The sequence below is a fragment of the Uloborus diversus genome, chromosome 1, assembly GCF_026930045.1.
Source record: "Uloborus diversus isolate 005 chromosome 1, Udiv.v.3.1, whole genome shotgun sequence".
Lineage (NCBI taxonomy): Eukaryota > Metazoa > Arthropoda > Arachnida > Araneae > Uloboridae > Uloborus > Uloborus diversus.
In genome coordinates this window covers 222,229,749-222,255,076 of record NC_072731.1, presented here as the reverse complement: position 1 = coordinate 222,255,076, position 25,328 = coordinate 222,229,749, and the positions used below count along the sequence as shown (strand labels likewise).

The 25,328-nt window shown below is 32.9% G+C and overlaps 2 protein-coding genes across 2 annotated transcripts in view; one reads left to right on the top strand and one right to left on the bottom strand.

Moving 5' to 3' along the window:
• The window catches only part of LOC129218889 (neural-cadherin-like), a 539,341-nt gene that overhangs the window by 45,257 nt on the left and 468,756 nt on the right, over nucleotides 1-25,328 (top strand). The window contains exon 12 of the mRNA XM_054853212.1: nucleotides 24,012-24,194. Coding sequence (XP_054709187.1) covers nucleotides 24,012-24,194 — 183 coding nt within the window. The remainder of the gene's footprint in view (nucleotides 1-24,011; nucleotides 24,195-25,328) is intronic.
• Nucleotides 3,752-5,430, bottom strand: LOC129234175 (phosphatidylinositol N-acetylglucosaminyltransferase subunit C-like). The gene has a single exon (XM_054868086.1). The coding sequence runs from the start codon at nucleotides 5,338-5,340 to the stop codon at nucleotides 4,447-4,449; it is 894 nt and encodes a 297-aa protein (XP_054724061.1). The 5' UTR covers nucleotides 5,341-5,430; the 3' UTR covers nucleotides 3,752-4,446.

The following is a 25,328-nucleotide window of genomic DNA, read 5'->3' as shown; positions in this document are numbered from 1 at the left end:
GCTTTGTCCACCATATACTTATGCTCCAACATGCTACAAGTACCCACATTTTCCCTTAAAAAAGACACCCCCCCCCCACATTTCTTTTAAAAAACCCAGCTTTAGTTGGTTTTTTTGGGGGGTTTTTATTTAAAAAAACATTGGGTCCATGGCCTTTAAAAAAAAAACCCGGGTTTTTGCCAACCCTGCTTTTAAATCCTTTCATGCAGGGAATATTCATGCAAATGGTAAAAAAATGTTTATATTGAAGAATCGTTTCAGTAAAGGAAAGAAAGAATAAATAACTTATAGCAATATTCCATGTTCAAGTGAGCCAATATATCAATCTGAACAATTTTTAAATTTTTTTCATTGAATCCTCAAATGGCGTGTATGTGTATGTTATTTATTTATTTATTTTTTAAAAAGTAGCGAAGTAGTGACTACATTTCAAAAGTAGTTTGTAGTTGCTACATTATGAAAAAAGTAGTTGTAGTTAACTACATTTGAGCTAAAGTAGTTGTAGTTGTAGTTCGCTAAAAAAAAAAAATGTAGTTTTTCCAACCACTGGGATAGACATAGAAATTGATAACTAGATTATACAGTTGTACAGTATTGTTCAAACTTTGTAAGAAACAGCCATTTTAAGTTTGAAAGAAAAAATAAATTAGATTTCTCATTACAACAACCTTTTTTTAATTATAAGTGGTGTAGAAAACGAAAAGAAATAGAGATAGTGTACCATTTTTTTTCCTGGCTAAACAGATTAACAATATGCAGTAGAAGTAATTGGAGCCTACTTTGCTTAGAATTTTCAAAGACTTATCTAATTGTTTTCAAGGACTCTGGAATAAATAAAATTATTTAATGCCCTTCATTTGTACTTTCCAGTCTCTGGTATTTTAGTACTTGATTGTAAATTTTTGCAGTCATGTTCTTACTTTGGGAGAAATAACTATTTTAACTTTAAAAGAAACCATAGATTTCTCATGACAACAACTTTTCTTCAGTTGCAAGTGGGCAGAAAACGAAAAGAAATAGAAGTAGTGTGTATTTTTTTTTCCGTGCTAAACAAAGAGATAATATGGAGAAGAAGTAAGATAAAAGCAATCAATACAAAAGAATTTCCAAAATACTGCATTCAGGATTGAATAAATAGGAAGATATGAAACATGTGAGTCACAAAACTTTACTTTAAATAATGTATTACAAACCTGAGAACCATGATTTTTAATACAGGATGTGGCAAGGAGCTGAATTTGACATATGTTGGCATTCCTCCCCCTCTACCATTTGTTAGAAATTTTAAAATTTAAGGTTTGTAGCCACACGTTTTCAAGCACTTAAAAAAGAAATTAAATTTTTCAAGCTATTTCCATTTTTTAAGGAACGAATCATGAATTTTTATTTGGGAGTTAGGGACCCACTTCAAAGCAGGGGCAATAAGCAACAGCTTGTTTATCTTATAGGCAAATTTGACCCTGTTTGTAATTCACTCTTACCTGTAAATTTTTTGTAATTTTTACGAAAATTTGTCAGTTTTTACGGTTAAAGGATTTTTACGATTTTACCAATCTTTGTTAGGTTTTTATAGACTTTTATAAAATTTCAGTAAATTTTTCCAAAACTTTTGATGACTCAATTATTTAGATTTCAATAATGACAAGGACTGACTCACTTAGACTTAGATGATTATGACTTACCTTACTTTTTAAACAGTATTTATCAAGTAAGTAAAATTGTACTCTCCCTCTAAGTTAAAAGATTAATTTAATCAGAATATTCAGATAACTGAAATTTATTCAGTTTGCGATAGTATTTATTTTCTCTCTCTCTTAAAAGAGAGAGAGAGAAGAGAGAGAGAGAGAAGGAAAAAAAACTTATGTTTTTTAGAATTTCTCAAAAGGCCAATTAATATACTAAGAACATAAATATTATGCACAAATAAATATTTGAAATGTGGACACAAATCATAACGGGTAGAACGTTCTGTTAGCGCAAATGGAGAAGGGGGAGTTTTTCCCCTTTGCTTTAGGTTCTAATTTGTTAAAATAATCGTCAATTGTTATAAGCGTTGCAGCTTAATGTATAGCTCGTTTAGCCTATATTTTCATTCATATACTTGCCCAAATGGTTTTCAGTCCAAAATAGTGAATTTAGACACATTTTCATCACCCCAGTGACAGCTGTACTATTTGTATTTAATGTTCGCTTTTTTTTTTCCTTTTCTTTTCTCCCATCAGAAAAGGACATTTGCTTTTCTCTTCATTTTCATTGAACAATTCAAAAAAGAAAAAGTCATGATTTTTTTGGTTTAAGATTTTGGAAGATGTGTTGTTACTACATAAAGTCCTTCCAAAACAGGGGGGCATTGCCCCCTATAAATCCACCCATGATTTCTGAACTATTCAAAAAAGAAATTTTTTTTTTTTAAATTTTTGGAAGATGTGTTGTTACACTACATAAAGTCCACCCAAAACTGGGGAGGGGCATTGCCCCCCTCTGCCCCCCCATAAATCTGCCCATGGTGGTTCTATAGATTATTCTTTGTTACCTAACTTAAGAAACAATGTACTCATTTTCAACACTTCTATTCTATATAACTCGTATGAACATATAGAGTCAGGATGGTTTTTTTTTTTTTTTTTGTGTCAAAAAAATAAAAAAAAACCATCATCATTTTTCAAACTGACATGCCACTTGCCAACAGGTTATTTTTTAAAATTTATTTATTTTTTATTTTTTAATAGGGTTGTTTCTGCAATAATTTTAGGGTTTTTTTGGAATAGTTTCATAATTCCCTCTGTAATTGTTCATACCTTTCCCTTCAATTTCCTTTCCATTATCAATTAATTCTTTTTATCATTTTAAAAATTAAAACCAAACTCAACATTATGTTCTCTTAATTTAAAATAACAATCCAAACTTGAAATTGTTTAATTTTTTCAAATCAGCAAATATGGGTTGAAATATTCTAATACAGTATTTCATGAAACATGCATGATGTTGTACAAGATTTGTTTTATTTTAATAAATATTTAAGGTCTATAAAAGTAAATATTTGTAAAAAATGTCTCCTCCATAAAATATGATTGCAAACTTGTATTAGGCACAAATGTGGGTATTTTATGTGAGAAGAATTCACTGGAAAATAAACCACAACATGTAGGGTATTAAACAAATAAATACCCAGGTATTCTCCATCATGAACTATGCACAGATTATGTTCAAAATAAATATCAGTAGCAAAACACATTTCAAAAGGTTTCCATCAGCAATTTTTGATCTGCCAGTTAAAATATGTTCCATTTTCCCGGTGAATCACGCTCGAATGTTTATTCTCCAATTATGGTCTTTTGTAGCAACATATTCATACAACAGTTAAATTAAAAATTGGAATACAATGTGAGGTGTTGTCCTTTAACATAATAATAATGAAAAACAGCACTAATATGTGTATTACAAAAAAAAGTTCTTCCAGAATCAAATTAGGTCAAAATAATTTAAACATACCTGTATCACTAAGAAAATTCTAAGCTCCAAAAATTATACTTGTTTTGCAAAAATAAGTCCATGATAAAAGTAATCTTCACAAAATTCTACAGTATTTTTACTCAATTCCCAAAAGAGTAACCTAGAAATAAAATTTGGATGAATCCTTGAAAATAATGTGTAAACAGAATTCAGTTGAAAAATAATAAAAATTATTTTAAAGAAGGTATAAAAAGTGAAATCAATCAAGATAGAAACAGTTTGTGTTAATTAAGTTTTTATTGGTCACTAGGATTTGTATAGTTACACTTAATCATGACTATGGAATTCTACATTTAGAAACATATTTTTACTTTACAAATCCAAAATTGGGTTTGCTGCATTAACGTAACTCTTGAACTAACACCAGTAGCCTACATAGAATTTGGTGCCCCCCCCCCCTCCCTCATGAGATTTTTTTAAATTTTAATTGTAATTTTTTCAGAGTATATGCCCTCATAGCTCTTGACAATGTGATATATTTTCATTGTTGTTCATCATTACCATTGAATGAGGGTTCTGTAAACATTTTGAAACAGTATGAACTTTTCCTTTTTTTTTTTTTTTTTTTGGTTTTTGGCAAATTGTTCATTAGTTTCTTAAAAACAGTGAGGAAAATTTACAATAATTTCTTTTTTCTCTTGGGAAAACTTCATTCAAATTTAACCTTAAGATGAAAATTCAGAGAAAAAGGCTGCAATGAAAAGTAAAGTATCGAAATGATCAAATAAACAAAAACTGTTGCAATTTAGTAGTGTAGTAGATTTTGGGCGAATTTATGAAATGAGCTTGTAAAGGCTCATTTGAGGATCAAATTCTATATAAGTTAGTACGTTAAGATCAGAAAATTCATAAGGATTTCATTTTTTTTTCTGCATATGAAATTGTTTGCTTCTGGATACAATAGGAAATTAGGCAATTTAAGATGTAATCTCATTAACTGACAAGTTCCTCTGAAAGTGGATCATGATTCTTTTTTGCTTTTTGTTCTTGCCTTACAATAGCTTCATCCCAGGGCCCGAATATGTTGTCTTTATACTTTTGGCAATAAACAAATAAAGAAGGACATAGAATATTGATTACAAAACAAAGTACAGTAAAAAGAATAGCATAGAAAAGAGAAAGGTAGACTAGGATTACTAAATCAGTTATAAATAACATTACAGTGTTCAAAAACATGCTTATATTGGATTCTTTAAAGGCTCTTCTAAATAAGGGCAATAAAACAAATATTTTAACAGCTAATATGACAAGAGCAAACGTGTGAAATACAGTCGGAAGTCTTGAAGATAAACAAACTGCGGCAAATAAGGCAGAATTTACAGATAAACTGCTTGAAACTATTGCAGCTTCAGCACCATAATCTTGAAAGAAAACGTGAACAATCAGCATTAAAGATGTCATAGCATAAATAGTATCTGTACTAACAGTTTTAGTTAAGTCTTTTAAAATGGGTGAAAAAATGTATCCGAAGCCCAAAAATATCACGCAACTTTTAGTGAAATCCATAAACTTCAACTGTCCAAGTTTAATAGTGCTAATATTAGCGAAAGGTAAATGAAGAAGATTCGAGACAAGAAGAAGCAATAAAACACCTCCTACTGTTCCGAAAATGGATGATATTTCTTCTTTTAAAAAAATAAATGTCAAAACAAACAAAACAGTGCAACAAATCTCATGCGTCACAGGAAGCACGCCGATGACGGCTTCAGACATTGAATATTTACGAAGATTAACATTTTTCTTCAAGTCTGATAGAAAGGTAGGATCAACATAGTTGTCTGGAACACCTTGTTTATCGTATAGGATTTTTTGCCACTTTTTAGTCATGTCCAGATTGTTTCAATTTCAACACGAAATCCATTATAAACTAAACAACGCCGTTTCAAGCATTTGTTTTTGTTGTCTTCACAGTTGCAGTTAGAATAAAAATTTCGACAGCAAGCGGTTAACAGTTAATTTTAACAATGGCAAAAATACTATGAAAAATTCCTACTGGTGTCAGAATCTTTTACAAACTAATTTGTGAGCAACTATTACGTAAAAATCGTTAACTATTTAACTACGTGAAAAAATTGACGTTTTTCAATCAACTAAAATATTAACAGTGGGTAGTGCTGCCATCTATTGACGTTGATGAACAACGGACCGTATATTTGATTCAAACTACAAGAACACTTCATGCAAAATGTGCTAATATTTAGAAGAAGTCTGAGACAGTGGTTGGAAAAACTACATTTTTTTTGTAGCGAACTACAACTACAACTACTTTAACACAAATGTAGTTAACTACAACTACAACTACTTTTTTCAAAATGTAGCAACTACAAACTACTTTTGAAATGTAGTCGCTACTTCGCTACTTTTTAAAAATTAAATAAATAAATAACATACACATACACACGGTTTGAGATTGAATGAAAAAATTAACAAAATTTTCAGATTGATATATTGGCTCATTTGAACATGGAATATTGCTATAAATTATTTATTCTTTCTTCCTTTACTGAAACGATTTGTCAATCAAAACATTTTTTACCAATTGCACGAATATTCCCTGCAGGAAAGGATTTAAAAGTGGAAGGAGTTCAACCTTCAAATTTTTAATCCTTTCCTGACAGTAAATAGTATTTCATTCAAGAAGAGCAACTCGGCTACTTGAAATTGAGATAAATCCAATCTTAATTTAATTTAAATTTTACATAGACTAGACATACATATACATAAACTGATTTAGATGATGAAGTGCATCAACAAAAGAGAAAAACTTAAATTTTCATTATATGAGTTAATTTTAAAGGAACTTATATTTCATAGTTAGGGATTCATAGGATAACATTAGTTATTTCATAGGAATTGATTGCTTTTGAGCTTCAAGCTAGGGTTCCAGACCTGGACACCATCTCTTTTCTTACGCCCCTGATAAAATGAAATAACAGCATATTTCTATTTTGCCAATAACCTCAAAAACTCCTAACATTTAATAATTGAATTTTAATATGTTAATATATCAACACTCAATCAGTAAAAAAGACAAAATAAAGAAAAATGAAAAATATCCCAATCGGTACTACTAATTATCCGAAACATGAAACATAACTAAAAATGATTACTTTACTTCAATGTGCAATTTTTAACAACAGTGGACTAGGGCTACAACGCAATTCGACTAACGCGAAATGTCTATATACCCAAGTAGCATTGAATCTTGGCGCAATATTGTACTTGGTTGGCTGAATGTTGGCGTACGATTTACACCCAATATTGGCTGAAGCTCGTAGGGGATACATTTTAGCAATATCGGCCAATATTGCTATTGCAATCTTGAGCCATTATTGCATGCCGATCTAATGCCAATATTGGCGTTGCGTTGGCTAAATAGTGGCTCACAATATTGGCTGAAGCACGGAGGGATTGACAATATCGGCCAATATTGATATTGCAATCTTGAGCCATTATTGCATGCCGATCTAAGGCCAATATTGGCGTTACGTTGGCTAAATAGTGGCTCACAATATTGGCTGAAGCACGGAGGGGATACATTTTGACAATATAGGCCAATATTGCAATCACACTCTTGAGCCATTATTGCATGCCGATTTTAAGCCAATATTGGTTAAATAGTGGCTTCCATTATTGTTATTGTTATATACACTGCTGTCTACATAAAATGCGACATCAAGAAGGGGCAGTCAGAATGATACAAAATTTTACACTTCATGGCAACATTGATTACAAAATGAAAATAAAATGAACATTTCTTACTGGAAAAATCCCAAATGAATGGAGGTTTAAGTACCCTGTTGAATCAACTCTAGCTTGAATGTACAACACTATACAGTCGAACATTGAAGTATACTAGTCTCATATGATGTAATAGGTCAATTCCTATCAGTTAATCTAAAGCACTACTAATTCAATCAAACTCATAGATTGTTCAATTTACCGTCAAGTCATTCCAGATATGCTCAATTTGTGACAAATCATGACATCACGCAGGTCAGAAAAGGTGATAATGTGGGAGAGGAACCCCCCCTCCCTGCTGTGTGTGACGGTGCATTGCCCTATTGAACACAAGTCTCAACACATGACAAAAATATACCATTAGGTTGTGATAATGCAGCGAGTCAATGTTAGAGGTGATCCTGTCCCACACACAATATAGCACCCCATAGCATCACTACAGCTGTCGATGTGGTGTGCTCCTAAAAAGCAGGCTTTATTAGGGTCGCATACACTTGGAGTAGGTTCGAGTTCAAATCGATTTGCTAGCAACCGAATGGTTCCTGATTGCTCTCATGGCGATGAATCCAGATCGAATTTCGCAAAAATAACATTTTTGTAAGGTTATGGAGAACACGTTGTGAACTACCAAATAATGCTTTTGCTTTTCAGCGGCATACCCCACCCACAGCTGGGATGCCTCTATGGGTTGCAATCATGTACAAAACATAGTCACTTCTAATATTGATCCAAAGCACTACGACAGGTCACCCTGCGGTCCCCATGACACCAAACTGCATTAATATCATTATTCAGTCACATGTGTTGGCACTCATGGCGGGGCTCCCAGGAAGACACTGCTTGATCACACACAGCAAGGGTGTGAGGGGACTTCCTTTTACACTTTCTATGTCCAGTGTGTCACCCTGCTTTGTCACAAATTGAGCATATCTGGGATCACTTGAGATGGTAAATTGCGTAGACTATGAGCTTGATGGAATTAGGTGCACATTTCTAGTACCTGTGTAGTAGGATATCCTACAAGACTGATATGCTTCAATGTTTGACTGTATTACCTCGTACATTCACGCAATAGGTAGCTCGACAGGAGACTTAAACCTCTATTCATTTGGGATTTTTCCAGTAATAAATGATCAATTTGTTCTCATTTTGTAATCACTTTCTGATAGTAAGGTTGCCATCATGTGTATAAAATTTCATTTCACTCTGACTACTATCCTTCTTGGTGTTGCATTTTGTGTGGCCAGCAGTGTAGGTAGCTGTTACAGTTTAACCAGGACTGAAATTGTTAGGATTCCAACAGTTTCAACGAAAAGGAAGAAGGAAATAAAAGTCACTTTCCTGGAAGCTTCGACCACGTAAACACTGAAGATGACTGCCGCAGATGCAGTTGAAACGTTTGTGGTAACAACACTCAGACCACAGCAGAACAGCCCAAAATCTCACAACATCATCAATTTAATTCATACTAAAAGTGCCTAGTTATTAAATGTTGGTCAGAAAAAAAGAGAATTTCTTATGACTGTGCACCAATTAATGTATATTTTATTTTTGAATCATTTAACTGTAAAAGGGTAGCTAACAGAAGAAAAATGAAACAGTCAATGCTAACTCCATAAAAATTGATGAAAATGTAAAATGAAATATAATAAAAAGAAAACTTAATTTTAATTCTACCATTTGTAATAATAACATAAGAAAATAAAGAGTGATTTGAGGAAGCATTTACTATTTTAAAGACTTTTAGAGTTAATTCTCCCTCGACGAACAAATAAAAAATTTGTACACATTTGGTTTCATTGCAATTCTACGGTTGCACAGAAAGTAAATGTAATTGAAGTACAGTGCAAAAGTTGCTCAAAATCTTTGCTTGATTGTTTTCATTGTCATTCAAATTAATAATAAACTTTTCAATTTGAAATAACTGATTAGTAAAGTTATTTTGCAATATTGAACAATTAATGGTAGGAATTTTTATTCCTATTTAAAAAAATTAAATATGAACATCATTTTTAAGTACCTTTTTCTTTGACCCGGATAGTTCAAAAATAGCAACTTAATTTTGCAAGAATTAACTCCTTAAGTAAAATGTTTGACCATGTTTATCTAAATAAAGTAAGTAGATCTTTAAAATTTCTTTATCAAATACTCCAGCATATGTCTAATATTTTCACATAAACAAAAAGTATTCAATAATGAACTAACAATTATTGTCAAAGAAAAATAATAAGATCTATTTCACAAAATTGGCATTCATTATAATAAATGTGGAAACAAACTACACTCAAACCTAGTTTTGTGTGGTGGATAGGGACCGCATAAAAAATTCACTCAAAACTTCACTATTAGCTACAAAAAAATGCTTTTGTAAAACAGTCTCACTTGAAAATAACCCAAAACTTACGAAACAACTGTAGGAATTTCTTCTTTAAACAAATTCAAGACACTTTTCACTTCAGAGTTCCCCGTACCTACCACTTTTTGTGGCTTAACCAGTTAGATGGGACTCTGAAGACAGCTCTGCTTTTGCAACTACTTTGAATCTCGCCAACCATTTAAATCCGCTTTTAAAATATACATCAGAGAACGATTCATCACTTAAAAATACTACCGAGCACTTGTTTTATAGACAAGTTAGTCAATTGAGTCACAATTTGATTGAAATTTTCATGTACCACAAAGAAAAAGGATCCCACAGAAACAGGTTTGAGTGTACTTTGAGTGTTGTTAAGTTTTTCTTTTTTAAAATGGATGTAATGTAGGTGACAATGAACAAAGAATAATCTGAAAATCATTTATTATTGATGCAAATGTAGGTTGCACTTATTGCAATGAAATAATGGACAAGCAGTTAGCTGTCTAGTACATATGTTTGAAAACTAAAACACATAAAAAAATACTTCCACTTACCATAATGAAAGGAAAATTTAAAAAGTTGAAAATGATTATTAAACCCTTTGCATTTTGGCTTAACTTTTGACATCACTTTTTAGCTCTGTATTGTCTTAGTTTTTATAAAAAATAAAAACATTTATTTTTATTTATAAACAAATAAATATTCCAAACATAATGCAAAAGAACTTACGGCTTACTTTAGATGTTTTTCCCCTCACCTTTAAATTTCCAAATTCTTCAACATTATTAAATTTTAATCTATTTGAGATCACTTTTAATAGACGAAAGAGTATGAACATTTAATTTTTTTTGTGCAAAAGAGATGATGTGGAACAATTTATAATTTGTTTTAAGGTTGAAAAGGAACATTCACGAGAACAGTTTGATACAGGCAACGGTATAAATAGAATTATTTGTAAAGCAAATGGACAATTCCACGGTGTTGAACCTAGAATTTGCACAACATTTAGCAATAAAAGTTCAGATTTTCTAGATAAACAGAGCCTTTTTTTTTTTGCTCAATACTTATGCATGTAGAAACAATTAAAAAACCTACGAAATTTCTAGAAAAAAGTTCTAACTTGAAATATGAAAAACGTCATGGTGTTGAACATACATTCAAGAGATTCTTGACATGTCACGTCAAAAATAAGGGTTTGGCACAAAAAATTCAACACTGGTGTAAAATCAGAGTTAATCAAAGCATCTTGGTTTTACTCGACTTTGGATACATTTCTTGTCTACTTTATCAATAGAACTTCAATTATTTCCGTAACAATGGTTGACGCTAAATAGTTTACACTACCTTTACCGCCATTTAATTGTACATGCTCAGCTGAAAATAGACCATGGAACTTAATTCTCATTCCGTAATGAGTCAAAAGTCTTATGATCATCAAAACGCAAGTCATTGTAGAGAAATGAACTTGGTAGCATAAAACTAGTCCCTAAAACCTTCTTTCAGATTTTGCATTCAGACTTCTAAAAGTTTACTTGATTATTGTCAATAAAATTAGGTGTTATAGAGCATTGTGAAAAAGAATGCAGTTTTCCAGTAGAAATTTGAATTTTCACGGAAAGTTTTTCTCATGATACATTCTCACTTTTTCCCAGATTTTTTTTTAGAGTTCCTGCCACATCCACAATGTAGAATCATGAAAATAAAACTCCTGGAATCTTCATCATATATTGATCCAGTGTTTTCAAAGTCAAATATCGATCCAGAATTTACTCCAGTTTCAAATGTTAGTTCAGAATTCTCAATGTTCGACGCAATTTAGAATGTCACTGTTCGATTATGATTTCGAGTTTTGAAAACACAATGTCGATCCAAAATTTTCACTGTTTCACATCGTTTCAGCAATTTCTTCAATGTTAGATATCTACCCAGAATTTTATTCAGCATTTAATATTTCTTCAAAAAATTTTTGCCTTATTTCATTACTTTTATTTTGGAAGACAAAGTTCATCACTGCAAAGGAAAGCTTTCTCATTGAGTTGCTCCAATAACGCTTTTTGAAATTTTAGAGTGGAATAGACATAGTTAAAAAAATTCACTGATGAGAATGATAAAATATCATTTAAGAAATGAAGGCAACAATAAAATTTTAAGGAAAGTATCTCCGATATTCGGACAAAAGCATTTACCATGTGCAGCGGCGAGGAAGAGCAACAAAACACAAAATGTGCAGACAAAGTTGAAGTTTCTTTTCGCCGGTTTTTAAAAATATACAAATGTGTTTAAAGTGAACTCAAATAGCTCCATTTTTTGAGGACTCTCTCTACGTTCAAAATTTATTTTAGCATTCTAAAACAGTTTGTGGAGCTTCAGGTAATCAGGCTCAGTGTTTAATTGCTCACTTAGGAAAATGAATCATTTTTCAGATTTGTTTCAAAATCGGTTGAACATCAAAGAGCCATCTTCCGCCCAATATTGGCTTTCCAGAGTTTGACCAATTTTTTGCCAATATTGTCTCACAGTCTAAATACAATAATGGTTGCGCATTGTTAAGCCAATATTGGGACAAGATTGTATGTCAATCTAAGTACAATATTGCTAATGCAATGAGATGCCAATATTGGCACAAGATTATCTGCCAATCTAAGTACAATATTGTTAATGCAATGGGAAGCCAATATTGGCTTAACATTGCAAAAATCGTGCCAATATTGGCCAAGACATTGCCAACGTGAACAATCTCACGCCAATATTGAGCCAAGATAAAATGCTACTTGGGTAGAGCTAGTTTTACTCGAGGAACGAATTTTGCAGCTGACACGAATTCCTCACCCGCTACACGAAAATTTTCTTAACGGAAGCGCAGGGCTTATATCACCTTCTTTCTTGGGTACTAAATATTAGTTCGACTGCATGTGCAAATGGCATTAATACCGAAAGCTTTTTGCTTAACGGGCAAAATTTGCAGGAAACGGGGAAAAAATCGTTTCTTTCTTTTTAAGCCATGCTCTATTCAAGGCTAATATTGGGAAAATGTGAAAGTTTCTATGCCAAACAAAGTAATGGCGTCAAACGGATACAACACATGACGTCAAAATTATATGTTAGAAGTCAGCTCGAATTTTTCAGTCTTACGAATCTGATTGGTGCAACTTTTACTCGCGTAAGAGTTGCATCAGTCAGATTCGTTTGAAAATGCGGTTTTTTTTAAAACTTGATTCAAAAGTAGTTTCCAGAAATCGCTACAAACTACTTTTTTTTGTAGCGAACTACTCGCTACTCTACTTTTTTAAAAAAGTAGTGCGCTACACTACAAACTATTAAAAAATGTAGCTACTACAGTAGCGTCGCTACTTGTAGCGCGCTACTTCCAACCACTGGTCTGAGATGATAGAATTCTTCAATATTGAAGCTAGTATAATTATGCAGTTTAATTTTTACTTCTTATTTTTATTTTTTTCTGAGTCTAAAGCGCTGTTATTCTTTTCTTTGAATACTTTGAAATAAAAATAATATTTTTCAAAATTAAATTCACATAAAATCCGATTAAAATTTAAGAATATTTGATAGAAACTCTTTTAATATTCTTTTTCGCATATCATTCGGATTTTTACACGTACATATTTCATCGAGAGCCTAGACCCATTAGGATGTTCCCTACATTTTCAACTGCCACAGGTACCTCCTTGTATATCATAAGTTATGCGTATCACCATAAAAAAAAAAAAAACTTTAGTTTTATTACAGTGTGTTACAGTAGTTCAATTTGAACTGAAAAATTGTTGAAGATTTTTTTAAAGAAAAACTCTTTTTTTTTTCAAAACAAGAATTTTTTTTTAATGGACATTTCTTTATGAAGATATTTTATTAAACGGACATAGTAGTAAAAATTCTCAGAAATGTTTTTTTGTCAGAATAATATATTACAGACACTGATCTACGTACCCACAGACTATTACAATTGCAATATTTTTCCTGTTTAGATTTTTCCAACGCGTGGGTAAAACGTTTGAAACGTCAAATCGATATACCGGGAACAATATTATAGAAAAAAAGTTGATTCCAAGCGCCGTGTAAGAAAAATAACTGGGTATGTCATCATAGTTTGAACCCTTTGAAGTAAAATATCGCCATTCTTTATTGCACTGTTTCTGAATTGTTATAGATAGACAAACTTTACAGACTGGTCATTATGATCCTACAATAGCCTCTAACGTTCATTTTAGCAGTAGAATGATGTTGTTAAATTTCTTTGTCTGAGAACAGCAGCTTTTGAGTTTATATTTTGCAATGAGGGAACAGTGAGACATCATTAGATTCGTTGCTCACTGCTCCCACGACGGCACTGTTATATTAAAAGTTGAGAAATTATGTGTTGAATTAAATTTAATTACAACTAGTCTGCTAATGAAAATAATAATAAAATACGTTTGAAAGCCCAGCACCAATAGAATAAAGACGTTTGAATGGAATTATGAGTTCTATTTCGTATTTCCTCTATATAAATTATCATTTTTTGTTGTTGTTTTATTTCAATGTAATTATATTTATCCATATTTTAAAGTTTAAACATGCCTAGAAAAAAGGATGTCAGATAATTTATTTTGGGGATTTTCTGAAACAGACAGGAAGGAAGCTTGTTGTACTATAGTGACAGACAAATACTACTGTGAAAGCATTCCATATTTATCAAATGCTACATCACAGAACGACACATTAAGCCTATTTACTAATGCATAATCATCTAAATCATTCTATCTTAGTCACAAAAAAGAAAAAAAATAAGTAGTAGTTGCCACTGATCTGTGTCAAAACGACATGAAATTTATCATGCCGAGGGTGATGGCTTATACCAAAACCAAACGGCAACAATTTCTCATATTTTCCCAGGTAAATTTAGATTCTTTGAAAGTTTTCAAGTTCAAAAAATATGCATCTCACTGTTCCCACCTACTGGGGAATAGTGAGACAAAATTGCGTTTCGTTTTTATTTTTTTTCTTTCGTTTGTGTGGATTCGTAGGTTTTTTTCTAGATCCACTATTATAATATCTATTACAGTGATAAATTTTGTACCATTTGAAAGAAACTGATTTCAGTGTTTTTAATAAGGAAAAATGTAATGGAATTTTCATATCTCACTGTACCCACTCTTCCCCTATGTGTTTTCCAGTTTAGAAAAACCCTCTGTCATGTATATACATAAGAAAATAAACACATCCTCATACAGCCCAAAAATATCTGAACATTTTCAAAAATGTATTCTGTCGATTTTCTGGAGAGAAACCTAATCGTTCTATAATATAACTTTTCTCACAAAGTAGTATGCTTCAGCTCACACTTTCCAGTAAAATATCAGTAGGAAAAAAAAAAAGAAATAAAGGAAGAAATAAATAAATAAAATAAAATAGATTGTCCTTCATTGCAAAAAGGTTGAAATCAGCTATAGGTAACTGTCAAAACTTCGTTTTATTTGTCAATTTTTCTGAGTATTGTTGTAAACGTATCACTTATATTCATGAAGATACAAACATTTTTATCAAAAATATTATTTTCCTTCACAAAATTTTGGCTCATAATTCGGAGAGTTTTCCAATCAGCTTTTTATCAAATTTTCTTAAAACGTGATAGCAAGAAAACATAATACTAAAATTTGAAATGAAAATTGAGAAATTTATGGAGTATGAGCATTTAAAGGGATTAGTTTTTCTCTACGCATGTGCGGATGATAGTAATTTATAATCTATTTATGAATTTAGCAACATTTTGCCTGTATGAATGTACTTTTTAAACAAGTTTCATAAAAGAAGAAATTACACCTCTGCCCTATTAGATTTAAAAAAAATATTGAATTACATTGTGGGAAAAAAAAAGACGTTTGTTATGTTAAAGAGTTTTTTGACTTCAGATTATGTCGTCGCCTCAGAACAACAGTAGGATATCGTACTGTTATTTCTGGGTTTAGATATTTTACTGTTGCTCTGAGGCAACGATATATAGAATTGTAGGGAACCATTTGAAGTTTATCGTTTGCAACGTTTATTTTAGGACTTTATAATTTATTCGCGATTTAAATAAACTATAAACCACTGTTTCTGTACCTATTTGGCTAATTTTTTGAATCCCCGCAAGGCGGCGTGTCCAAGCTGTAGAATTGTGGATTTCAATTGAGATTCAAGAAAATATTCTGAGTGAACTAATTTAATCTTTTCATTTATGGTTTGCGGATGGTAGCTTATTGTTTATTTTTACTCGCATTTCATTTAAACTATAAGAGGCACTGTGGTCTCTGGCTAATGGAGAATGAAACAGGTAAGACCAAGATTGACCCACTTACGTAGGAAATGACTTGTCCAGTGAGACATCTGTCCTGTCCGCGGCCAAATTTAAATGTTTTACTCTTTGACTGTTTTCTTGAATCACCGCAAGGTGGCACATTTAAGCTCTAGAACTGCAAATCAGAAAAAAAAGTACGTTGTTTTGATAGTTAATACTTAAGATTTTTATAATGAGTTGATTGAGGAAAAAAAATTTCGTTATGGGGTTATATATTATTGAAATGTTTGGTGCCACAGCAATTGCTTTTAGTTAACGAAAAAGTAAAGTTAAAAAAACTTTAAGTTCTTTATTACAACTTTGTATTCGGCGTTCCGTGTTTCATTTTCCCTCTACGATACGCAACTTCCTGAAATTGCACGCTTCTGAAACAAGGCGTGGTCAAGTACCATCTCATGACAGTCAAACTGTATCCTTCTACCATTTAACATCAGCACATATTAAAAGATTTGCTATAATTTTCAAAGTTAATGTTTAGAATTTTTATTTAGAAACTAATGAGGAACGGTCATATGTACTGATAATTTGTACTCTTCTGTGGAAAATTCTTTTCTTTTAAGAATTGAAGAGTAAATAGCAGCTTTCGAAAAATGTTCCAAAAGGAGTTGAATTCATCAAAAAGTCGACTGCAAAATAAAATTATGATGGCATAGTCTTCAACTTATTTGAAGTGATAGTCGTATATTTTGCACTTTTAATCAGATGAAAGAGAAGATATTTACCTTGTTGAAAAAGACAAATAGTTCTAGGTGTTTAACAAAAAATTGTAGATCGTAATTTGCAATTAATATTTAACGTAAATTATATTGTTTCCGCAATAAATTTTAAAGTAAAGTTAATTGTTATTAATGTTGCCACAAATGGTGAGCGAAAAAAATGCAATTACCAAATAACATTGTTTTAAAATACATGTGCTAACGTTTTGTGCTACTAGTAGATGATAATCAAAATCATTTTACAACATATTCAATGTAAAGACTTATCATGAGATAATATTTATTTTTCTTAAATAATATTTCGCCCAATCGATCAAGTGACTTGCTTTCTGCCAGTCACAAAGTGAAAAAAAATTTATATTTTTTGAGAAAAATAATTAGAACAGTGAAGTAAAATACAGAAATACTGGCATTTTAATTTTAAATACCACCTTAATTGTTCGGCATTAAAGAAATTCTTGTTTTTTAAAAGTCTACTTAAAGTACAACTTTAGCTTTTTTGACACTAGCATAGTGCCGCAGTTTAAATCAAGTGACTGCGGTTTGCTAATCTTTGCTAATAATAAAGCTGAAAGTGTCTCTGTCTGGATCTCTGTGACGCGCATAGCGCCTCCTAGATCGTTCGGCCGATTTTCATGAAATTTGGTACAAAGTTAGTTTGCAGCATGGGAATGTGCACCTCGAAGCGATTTTTTGAAAATTCGATTTTGTTCTTTTTCCATTCCAATTTTGAGGACATTTTCCCGAGCAAAATTATCATAAGATGGACGAGTAAATTACCAAATTATCATAACGTGGAACCGTAGCATGGGCAAGCCAATTGGCGAGAAATTCAACATACATTATTTGTAAATATAGAGGCGAACCAAAAGACCTTTTAATTTTCTACTACGGACAAAGCCGTGCAGGTACCACTAATTATTCTATTAAAGAGTGACCAAGTTAACAAATTGGTTTTAATCGGCTTAAATAAATACTTGAATCGAAAAGGATAGGCATAAAGGTAAGCAGACTAACAACAGCTAGCAACCACCTGCTACAGTAAGTTCTAAGTGAAAGCAAAAAATGTTTCTTTAGGGGAAAACGAACCTTTTTTTCTCTTATTTCGACACAGATCTTGCTGCATTAGTTGCCTTCAGGCTCCAGATCTAGTGTTAACCATTACTCTTCTTATCTCTTAAAATAATATATTAAAAACAAAAAATATATACAATTAGGTTCTAAGACAAGAAGAAATTAATTACTCTTATGATCGCTTAAAATAATAAATTAAAAACAGAAAAATGTATACAATTATGTAGGAATAAAACATCATTTTCGTAAACGTTTAGTTTCTATTCCAAATTGAATTATGTTTCTATTCTGAATTGAATTATGGTTAAAAAAAGTCAGGTATATAAAATTCAAGTACAGCCGTAGCATTTTAGTAAAACGTATGCATGAATGAAAATTGTTATGTAAAGTCAGTGCGTAGATATGTGTGTGTACTGTACACATATGTATGTAAGTGCACATAACAAACATTTTATAGAGGGGGAAAAACACGCACACACAAAATTCTGTCAAAAAAAAAAAAAAAAAAAAGCAATTTATAAAAATTCGCCCTGTCAAAATAAGCAGCTAATAAATTCGTCGATTAATTTTGATAATTTTTAGTGTTTTTAACTAAGAAATCTACTAACAGTTGGTAAACAGAAAGTGTTTTTTAATAGCAAAAGTTTCATACACATTTCAAAGAAGGAAAAATTATAAAACTGCATACACTTTTAAATATTTACTAGCTATTTAAAAGTTGTAAGAAAATGTAACTATTAAATTGCATATTACTGGGGTAAAAAAAATCAATTTTCCATTTTTTTTCGGAAAAAAGCGGGAAACGAACTTTTTTCCTCCACGGCTTTAAAATTTGCAAAAATTTTCCATCTCCATATATGACAAAACCGTTTACTTTTTAAACATCCCCCTTCCGCCCCCTCCCTTAAGAGAAGAAGAAGAAGAAAACAGTAGTATTAAACATTGGGAATGAACTAAACTATTTATGGCTCAGTATAATCACTCGAACCAAAAACAAATAAATTCACTTGAAGCTATATTTTTTCCCCCGGAAAGACAAAACGTTAAAATTTTGAGAATTCTCCAGTTTAATCTGACCATTGTTATTGTTTCAATCAAACGTCAATTTGACCATTCAATCTGAAGCCGAAGAAATTTTTTTTTACTCATGGATTTTTTTTCTTTCCTCCCCCATCGATAAAAAAAAAAGAAAAATCTCTCTCAAATCTCTGTATTTTTTTTTTTTTTTTGAAGCACAAATTTTCTTTCCAGTATTATTAATTTCTTAGGTTCGATTTTCATTCCAGTCGTTGAACAAAAACGTAATGTGGCCCAATGGAGACTTTTTAACAAAAAGTTTTTTTTCGAATCAAACAATTATTTTAAAAGAAAGGTGTGAATTAACAAATCTATTTATTTTTGTCTATTTATTTTTAAATTAACAAGTTTTATGGATTTTATAAAGGCGCATATTTCCACGGTTTCATTTGCTTCTTTTCTTTCCTTTTTTCTTACGTATTCTAAATTAGAAAAAAGAAAAATCTTTGTTTGTGTAACCGAATTAAATTACAGCTCCGAAAAATATCGTTCACCAACTCTCCACTCCACAATCATATTTCGCACGTAAAATGTGTGAACATTCTTGAGCTCCAATTCAAACCAATGCGCGTTCAAGAGAAAATTAAATTATTTACGGCGTGACACCCCCCGATTCATATGCGACACGATCTGTTCTAAGAACAAAGGGCATAGTTTTGGCCGCAATAATTTTTCCCTGTCCCGAAGGTTTCATATTTCCGCCATCGCGAAATTAGATTGTTACGTTGAATTCGAGATTCTGCATCTGGCATCCGCTGTTAATGAGATACCGACGGCGGTTGCCAGGTTCGGTTGTTATTCTGACTTAATTTTTGGAGGACGATCCGGTCGCCATGGAAACCCTGCTCCTAAGCTAAAAATCTAATGAAGTTATTTTTTGCTTTGTTCTAGTAGAAATAATTGCGAGCAATCTTTATGTGCTTGGGAGAAATTTCTTTGCTATTTATTACGCGGGGCAAATTTTTAGTCTTTTGTTTTTGGGCTTCTTAAAGTGCATATCACTTCATTCTCAGAAAAGTTGGAACGCTTTCTTTTTCGAATTTTCTACAATTAACGAATTTCGTCCCGTTTCTTTCTGAACTTATTATGTAAATTTTGGTCTCATTTTTGCTTTCGTTTCAAACTCTTTTAAGAAGACTCAAACAATTGCAGGGACAAAAAAAATCAATGTGTAAAGTTTTTCTTTTTGATATTAAATTAGATGTCATTAAATTAGTGTACCTACTAGTGTAAAAGAGTGTCGGAAAAATTTGTGGACTCACTGCCATATTTTTAGATATTATGTCCCTTGTGTCTCTTACTTTGTACATCCTTGTATTTCATGCTTTCAAAGTGCGATGATACTTCTTTAAAAAAAATTTTTTTTTTTCATTTAAAAAATAAAAATATTTTATTTGGAATTTCGTAAAGAAATGAAGAGCTTCCAAATTAATATTTCCTACACTTTCGAAAGAAACAATATCTGCACTATTAAGTTCCTTCATATTCTTCTTATTTCATTAAAATTAATTAAAATCTCAGCATCTCGATCATAACCCCATTCACAATACTCTTTTGTTATTACACTGGTGTAAGAAATTAAGAGAATTTTCAGATTTGGTCCATTATCTCCAGAACTACTGGACCGATTTTAATAAAATTTGGTATGTACATACATTAAAACAATACAAAAAAATAACCATCCAAATTTTGAAATACGCACTCCTGATCATAAATAACACTCGCTAGAGTCGGATGGTATGAAACAGCGGTTCCAAAATTGAACAAAAAAAAAAAAATGGGTTAGTAGGGGGTATGGTCAAATGGTCCTCTCTAACAGACATGTAGGCCTTGCAGTGTGACTTCATACTTAAAATGAAGCAGTTACGGGATCCTGGGGCAATCGTTTCCACTCGTTCAACAACGCTGTTCTCAGGCTATGGATGGTCCCCGTAGGGCGTGTTGTGAGTTGGTTTTGCTCTCCCGAGAGCGTCCCAGATATGCTCTATAGGGTTGGAGTCAAGATATATACTTGGCCAATCCACACAGTGAATATCCTCCCTTTCCCGAAATTCGTCGACCAGAAGAGCACCATGTGGCCTTGTGTTAACATCTATTGAAATTAACTCAGGGATAACAGCGCCCCTCAAGATGTGAGCATAGGGCTCCAAGACCACATCCCTATACCTCGCAACTGTCCCACAACCTCTGTCAAAGACATGGAGGGGTGTGCAGCCATCCAACTTGATGCCTATCCAGACCGTCAAACCACCAACGCCATAATGGCCGATTTTGCGGATTTTAGAGGGTAGGTAGCGGGTTCCTGCTTCTATCCATATGAACGTAGGACAATAATAATCGGTTAAGCTGAACCGATACCAACTACTTGCCCTCCAATGGAGGAGGAGGTTTGACGGTCTGGGCAGGCATCATGTTGGATGGCTGTACACCCCTCCATGCCTTTGACCGAGGCTCTGTGACAATTGCGAGGTATAGGGATGTGAACTTGAAGCAATATGCTCACATCTTGAAGTGCACTGTTAGCCCTGAGTTAATTTTATTGGATGTTAAAACAAGGCTACATGGTGCTCTTCTGGTCGACGAATTTTCTGAAGGGGAGTATATTCACGGAATGGATTGGCCAAGCAGATCTCTAGACTCCAATCCTATAGAGCATGTCTCGGACGCTCTTGGGAGGGCAATATCAACTCGCAACACCCCTACGGGAGCCATCCATAGCCTGAGAACAGCGTTGTTGAACGAGTGGAAACGATCGCCTCAGGATCCCATAAGCTATTTTAAGTATGAAGCCACACTGCATGGCCTATATGTCTGTTAGAGGGGACCATAACCCAAACTAACCCATTTTTTGCAGCACTTTTGCAAACACTGTTTCATACCACCCGGCTCTGACGAGTGTTATTTATGATCATGCTTGTGTTCTTTTAAATTTTGGATGGTTATTTGTTTTGTATTGTTTCAATGAATGTACATACCAAATTTCATTAAAATCGATCCAGTAGTTCTGGAGATAATTGACCAAATCTGAAAATTCTCTTAATTTCTTACACCAGTGTATAACAGTTGCGACCAGTTACTTTTGTGTTTATTTATATTAATGTAGTCATAGAAATTTCGTGGCTTTGATCTAAGTCTCGGAAATCTACGGGAAATGTTGCTTATGCCACGTGCACTTTCCTTCTACAGTCGAGTCTCGACTTATGCGAGGGATGTGTTCCAAGACCACTCGCGTAAGTCGAAATTTCGCGTTGTGGAAAAGGGTATCTATACGAATTTTTTATGAGCATATCTAATTATTTTAGGCATTTATAAACACCTCACAAACTGCTTTAAACCATTTATTACATACAGAAGGGACTTTTTACAGACTTTTTAAAAAAAGCTGTATTATTCTACATAAACTACTGTTACGATGCACAAAATCAATGATCAATGGGAGAGAGAGACATAAAATAAAACAGTACGGGACGTACAGTGTATAGTAATATATAAATGCAGCCGTATCAGGGCTGTATAACCAGAAAATAATTTCGGGGAGTTTTTAAAAACTTTTCTGCGGAGCTTTGCGCTATTTGTGCTAATGTTCAAGTTGTCGGATTATCTATTATGAAAGCGTTTTACGCAATTAATATACATATAAAAGACATTTGAGTTTTGGAACAAGATTTTTTGGAAATTTTTAAATATAAGTGAACATTTTAATGTCAAACCGAAATTTTCGGTGGGGGGGGGGGGTTAAACCGTAAGAACCCCCCTCTCTTGTATACGGCCCTGAGCCGTATTATAGTTCTGTACAGAAAATACAGTAATTAAATTTATAACTTAAAAATGATTTATGCTGCGCGATCAGATTATCAGTCCTCCCCTGACAAAGCATTCGCATCAAGAACCTCGTATGAAGAAGAAATATATGAAGAAAGAATGATGAACTGATCTGCTTTCTGTCGAAACTATAGTGCCAAACATTTTTGTACTGTGGGAGAGGAATTCGCGTCAGCTCTAAAATTCATTACTCGAGAAGAACTCGCGTTATAGACATTTCGCATAAGCCGAATCGCGTTGTAGCGCGAGTCGACTGTATATTTTTAAAAAGTATTGATGTTTATTCAACACTAGCTGTACCCAAGTGGCTCTGCTCGTGTTATCAAGTTAAATAAAAAAACCCAAAGAGCAAATGTAAATTTCCCTTTCCATTCCGAAATAAAAAGAATGATTCTGTTCCGTTAGTTAAAATGTGCACACATAATTCAACATGCGACCGACTTGTAATAAAATAGTTCTCGTTTTAAAAGTCCTTGTTTTCTTTGGTCCTTCGGCTTCCTCGGGAAAATGGAAAGGAAACAGAATTTCAATGTTTCAACTTTAGATCCCTCTCTTTCTTCTGGATGTATTAGGAGATAACATTTTATGCATTGTGTCCAAGCACCACAAGAATTACATACATTTAACAGCTCAAAAATGCACATATTATGCGTATCACTATCTCAACAAAAACTTTCTCGTAGGGAAGGGTCGAACATAGCAGGTCAGAATTTTCTCCTGGAGAGGGGGTGGGGTGGGCTTTCGGTTATAGCAATTTTTAGACATATGTATTTTACCAAATTAGCATTGGGAATATGGATTAAAGCCAAGAGTTTTGGGGATAACTCCAACCTCCTGTTTCGCCTTTGGAACATATTAAGTATTAGTCTTCCACTCAAGTGGACAGGTCGACAGCAGATCAAAGGGACGATTTAGCGTTTTGATTTCCCAACAAAATTTGACATTTCCTATTTTCTTTTCTCTTTCTTTCAAAATAGAATCAAAAATTTGTCAAGCTCTCTTCTGAGTGATGCGCCACCAAGAATGGTTACGTTGTAACGTAGTGAGAAAACACACACACACGCACAGACAGACACACACACACGCACAGACAGACACACACACACGCACAGACAGACACACACACACACAGAGATAGACACACAAACACACAGATAGACACACACACACAGATAGATACACACACAGATAGTTACACAGCCGGCCCCCAGACACACACACAGTTACTCGCGTACATGCCCACACAGTCGTACACGCACACGCATACCCACACATATACACAGTCACACACGCACACAGACACACATACACACAATACATATGCACACGTACTTATTTATTTATTTTTATGTATGTAATTAGACCTTCTCTGTGTTTTCAGAACAATGGCATTCAACAACTCGCTTCTGAAGCCACCGTGTACATCGTCCTAGAAGACGTGAATGACGAAATTCCGCTATTCATTGAACGAGAACAGGAAACCGTACTGGAAGGCATGCCGCCCGGTACGAAAGTGACACAAGTACAAGCGAGCGACAAGGACGGAACCTATCCCAACAACAAGGTGAGATTTATTGTTCCGTAATCATCATTCATTCGCTATGACAAAGTAATTATTTGCCGATAACTTATGCGATGCAATAAACGGATATCATGTCGGAAAATATGATTGCATTTTTGTTCCACATCTACTAGCAGTCATGCAATGTGTTGATTATCCCACAGTTGCTCAAGCTGATTTTCCCCATCTCAAAAGTTTAAAAATATTGGCTGATTTTTGTTTTCTTTTAGTTTTGTATACATTTAATAATATTGCGAAGAAATTCAGCCCAGTTTCACGTTTAGTTTATTTACTTTGTTGTTTATTTTCATAGGAAATTAATCTAAAAAGATGCTAAAGAAAATTCTAAAAGAAAAAAAGTTATTTGTCCTTATTAAGAACCCGGATTCCCAACAAGGTCAATTCTGAACTAATGCGTTGTGGCCATCTCGAAACTTTCTTCTATATCTATCTTTTGAATTCTTTTCTTGGATCTAACGTATAATTTTTATTTTAATCGCTACTATAAAATTCTGTTATTTTCATAATCAGGAAGATTTCTATAATGGGGAAAGTGACAGTCTTAATTCACTGGCGTTAAAATTTTAACAGCAATGCCTGTGCGAGGAATGTTTTTCCTTTGCATGAGTAACCAAAAAGGAAGGAGTGATCTATTTGCACAGGGTTAGCATAGAACAGCAAGGTTACCGAAACAAAATAACACACGCAAAAATTTGACCTTTGTACCATTTCCCAATTATCGAAATATCCTCGAAAAAATAAAATCAAAGAACAAAAATTGAAAATCATTTGAAAAACCTTACTTATTTTAACCACAAACATTTTGTTTGTTAACAAACATAAGATGGCAACAGATAGTTTTTTTAAAAGTCATTGAGATTTTTCCGATCACTTGACTACAACCTTTTGTGACAACCTATCTCTAGCAGACGATTTTTAATGTAATTTAACTTTTACATTGTTGTATTAATTATGCTATTTTTATTCGTACAAAAATTAGCAAAAGTCATCCCTCCTTGGAACGATTGGCACCGAAATTGAATCACCAACTGTTTTCGCGTAGGTTCATATTTAATCTCAAACGTAGCATTATTGCTTGAGATAGAGCACTCGCAATGAACAAGAAATAACGCTTGA

Coding starts and splice junctions, on each gene's coding strand:
- LOC129234175 (XM_054868086.1), bottom strand. CDS start 5,340: ATGACTAAAAAGTGGCAAAAAATCCTATACGATAAACAAGGTGTTCCA.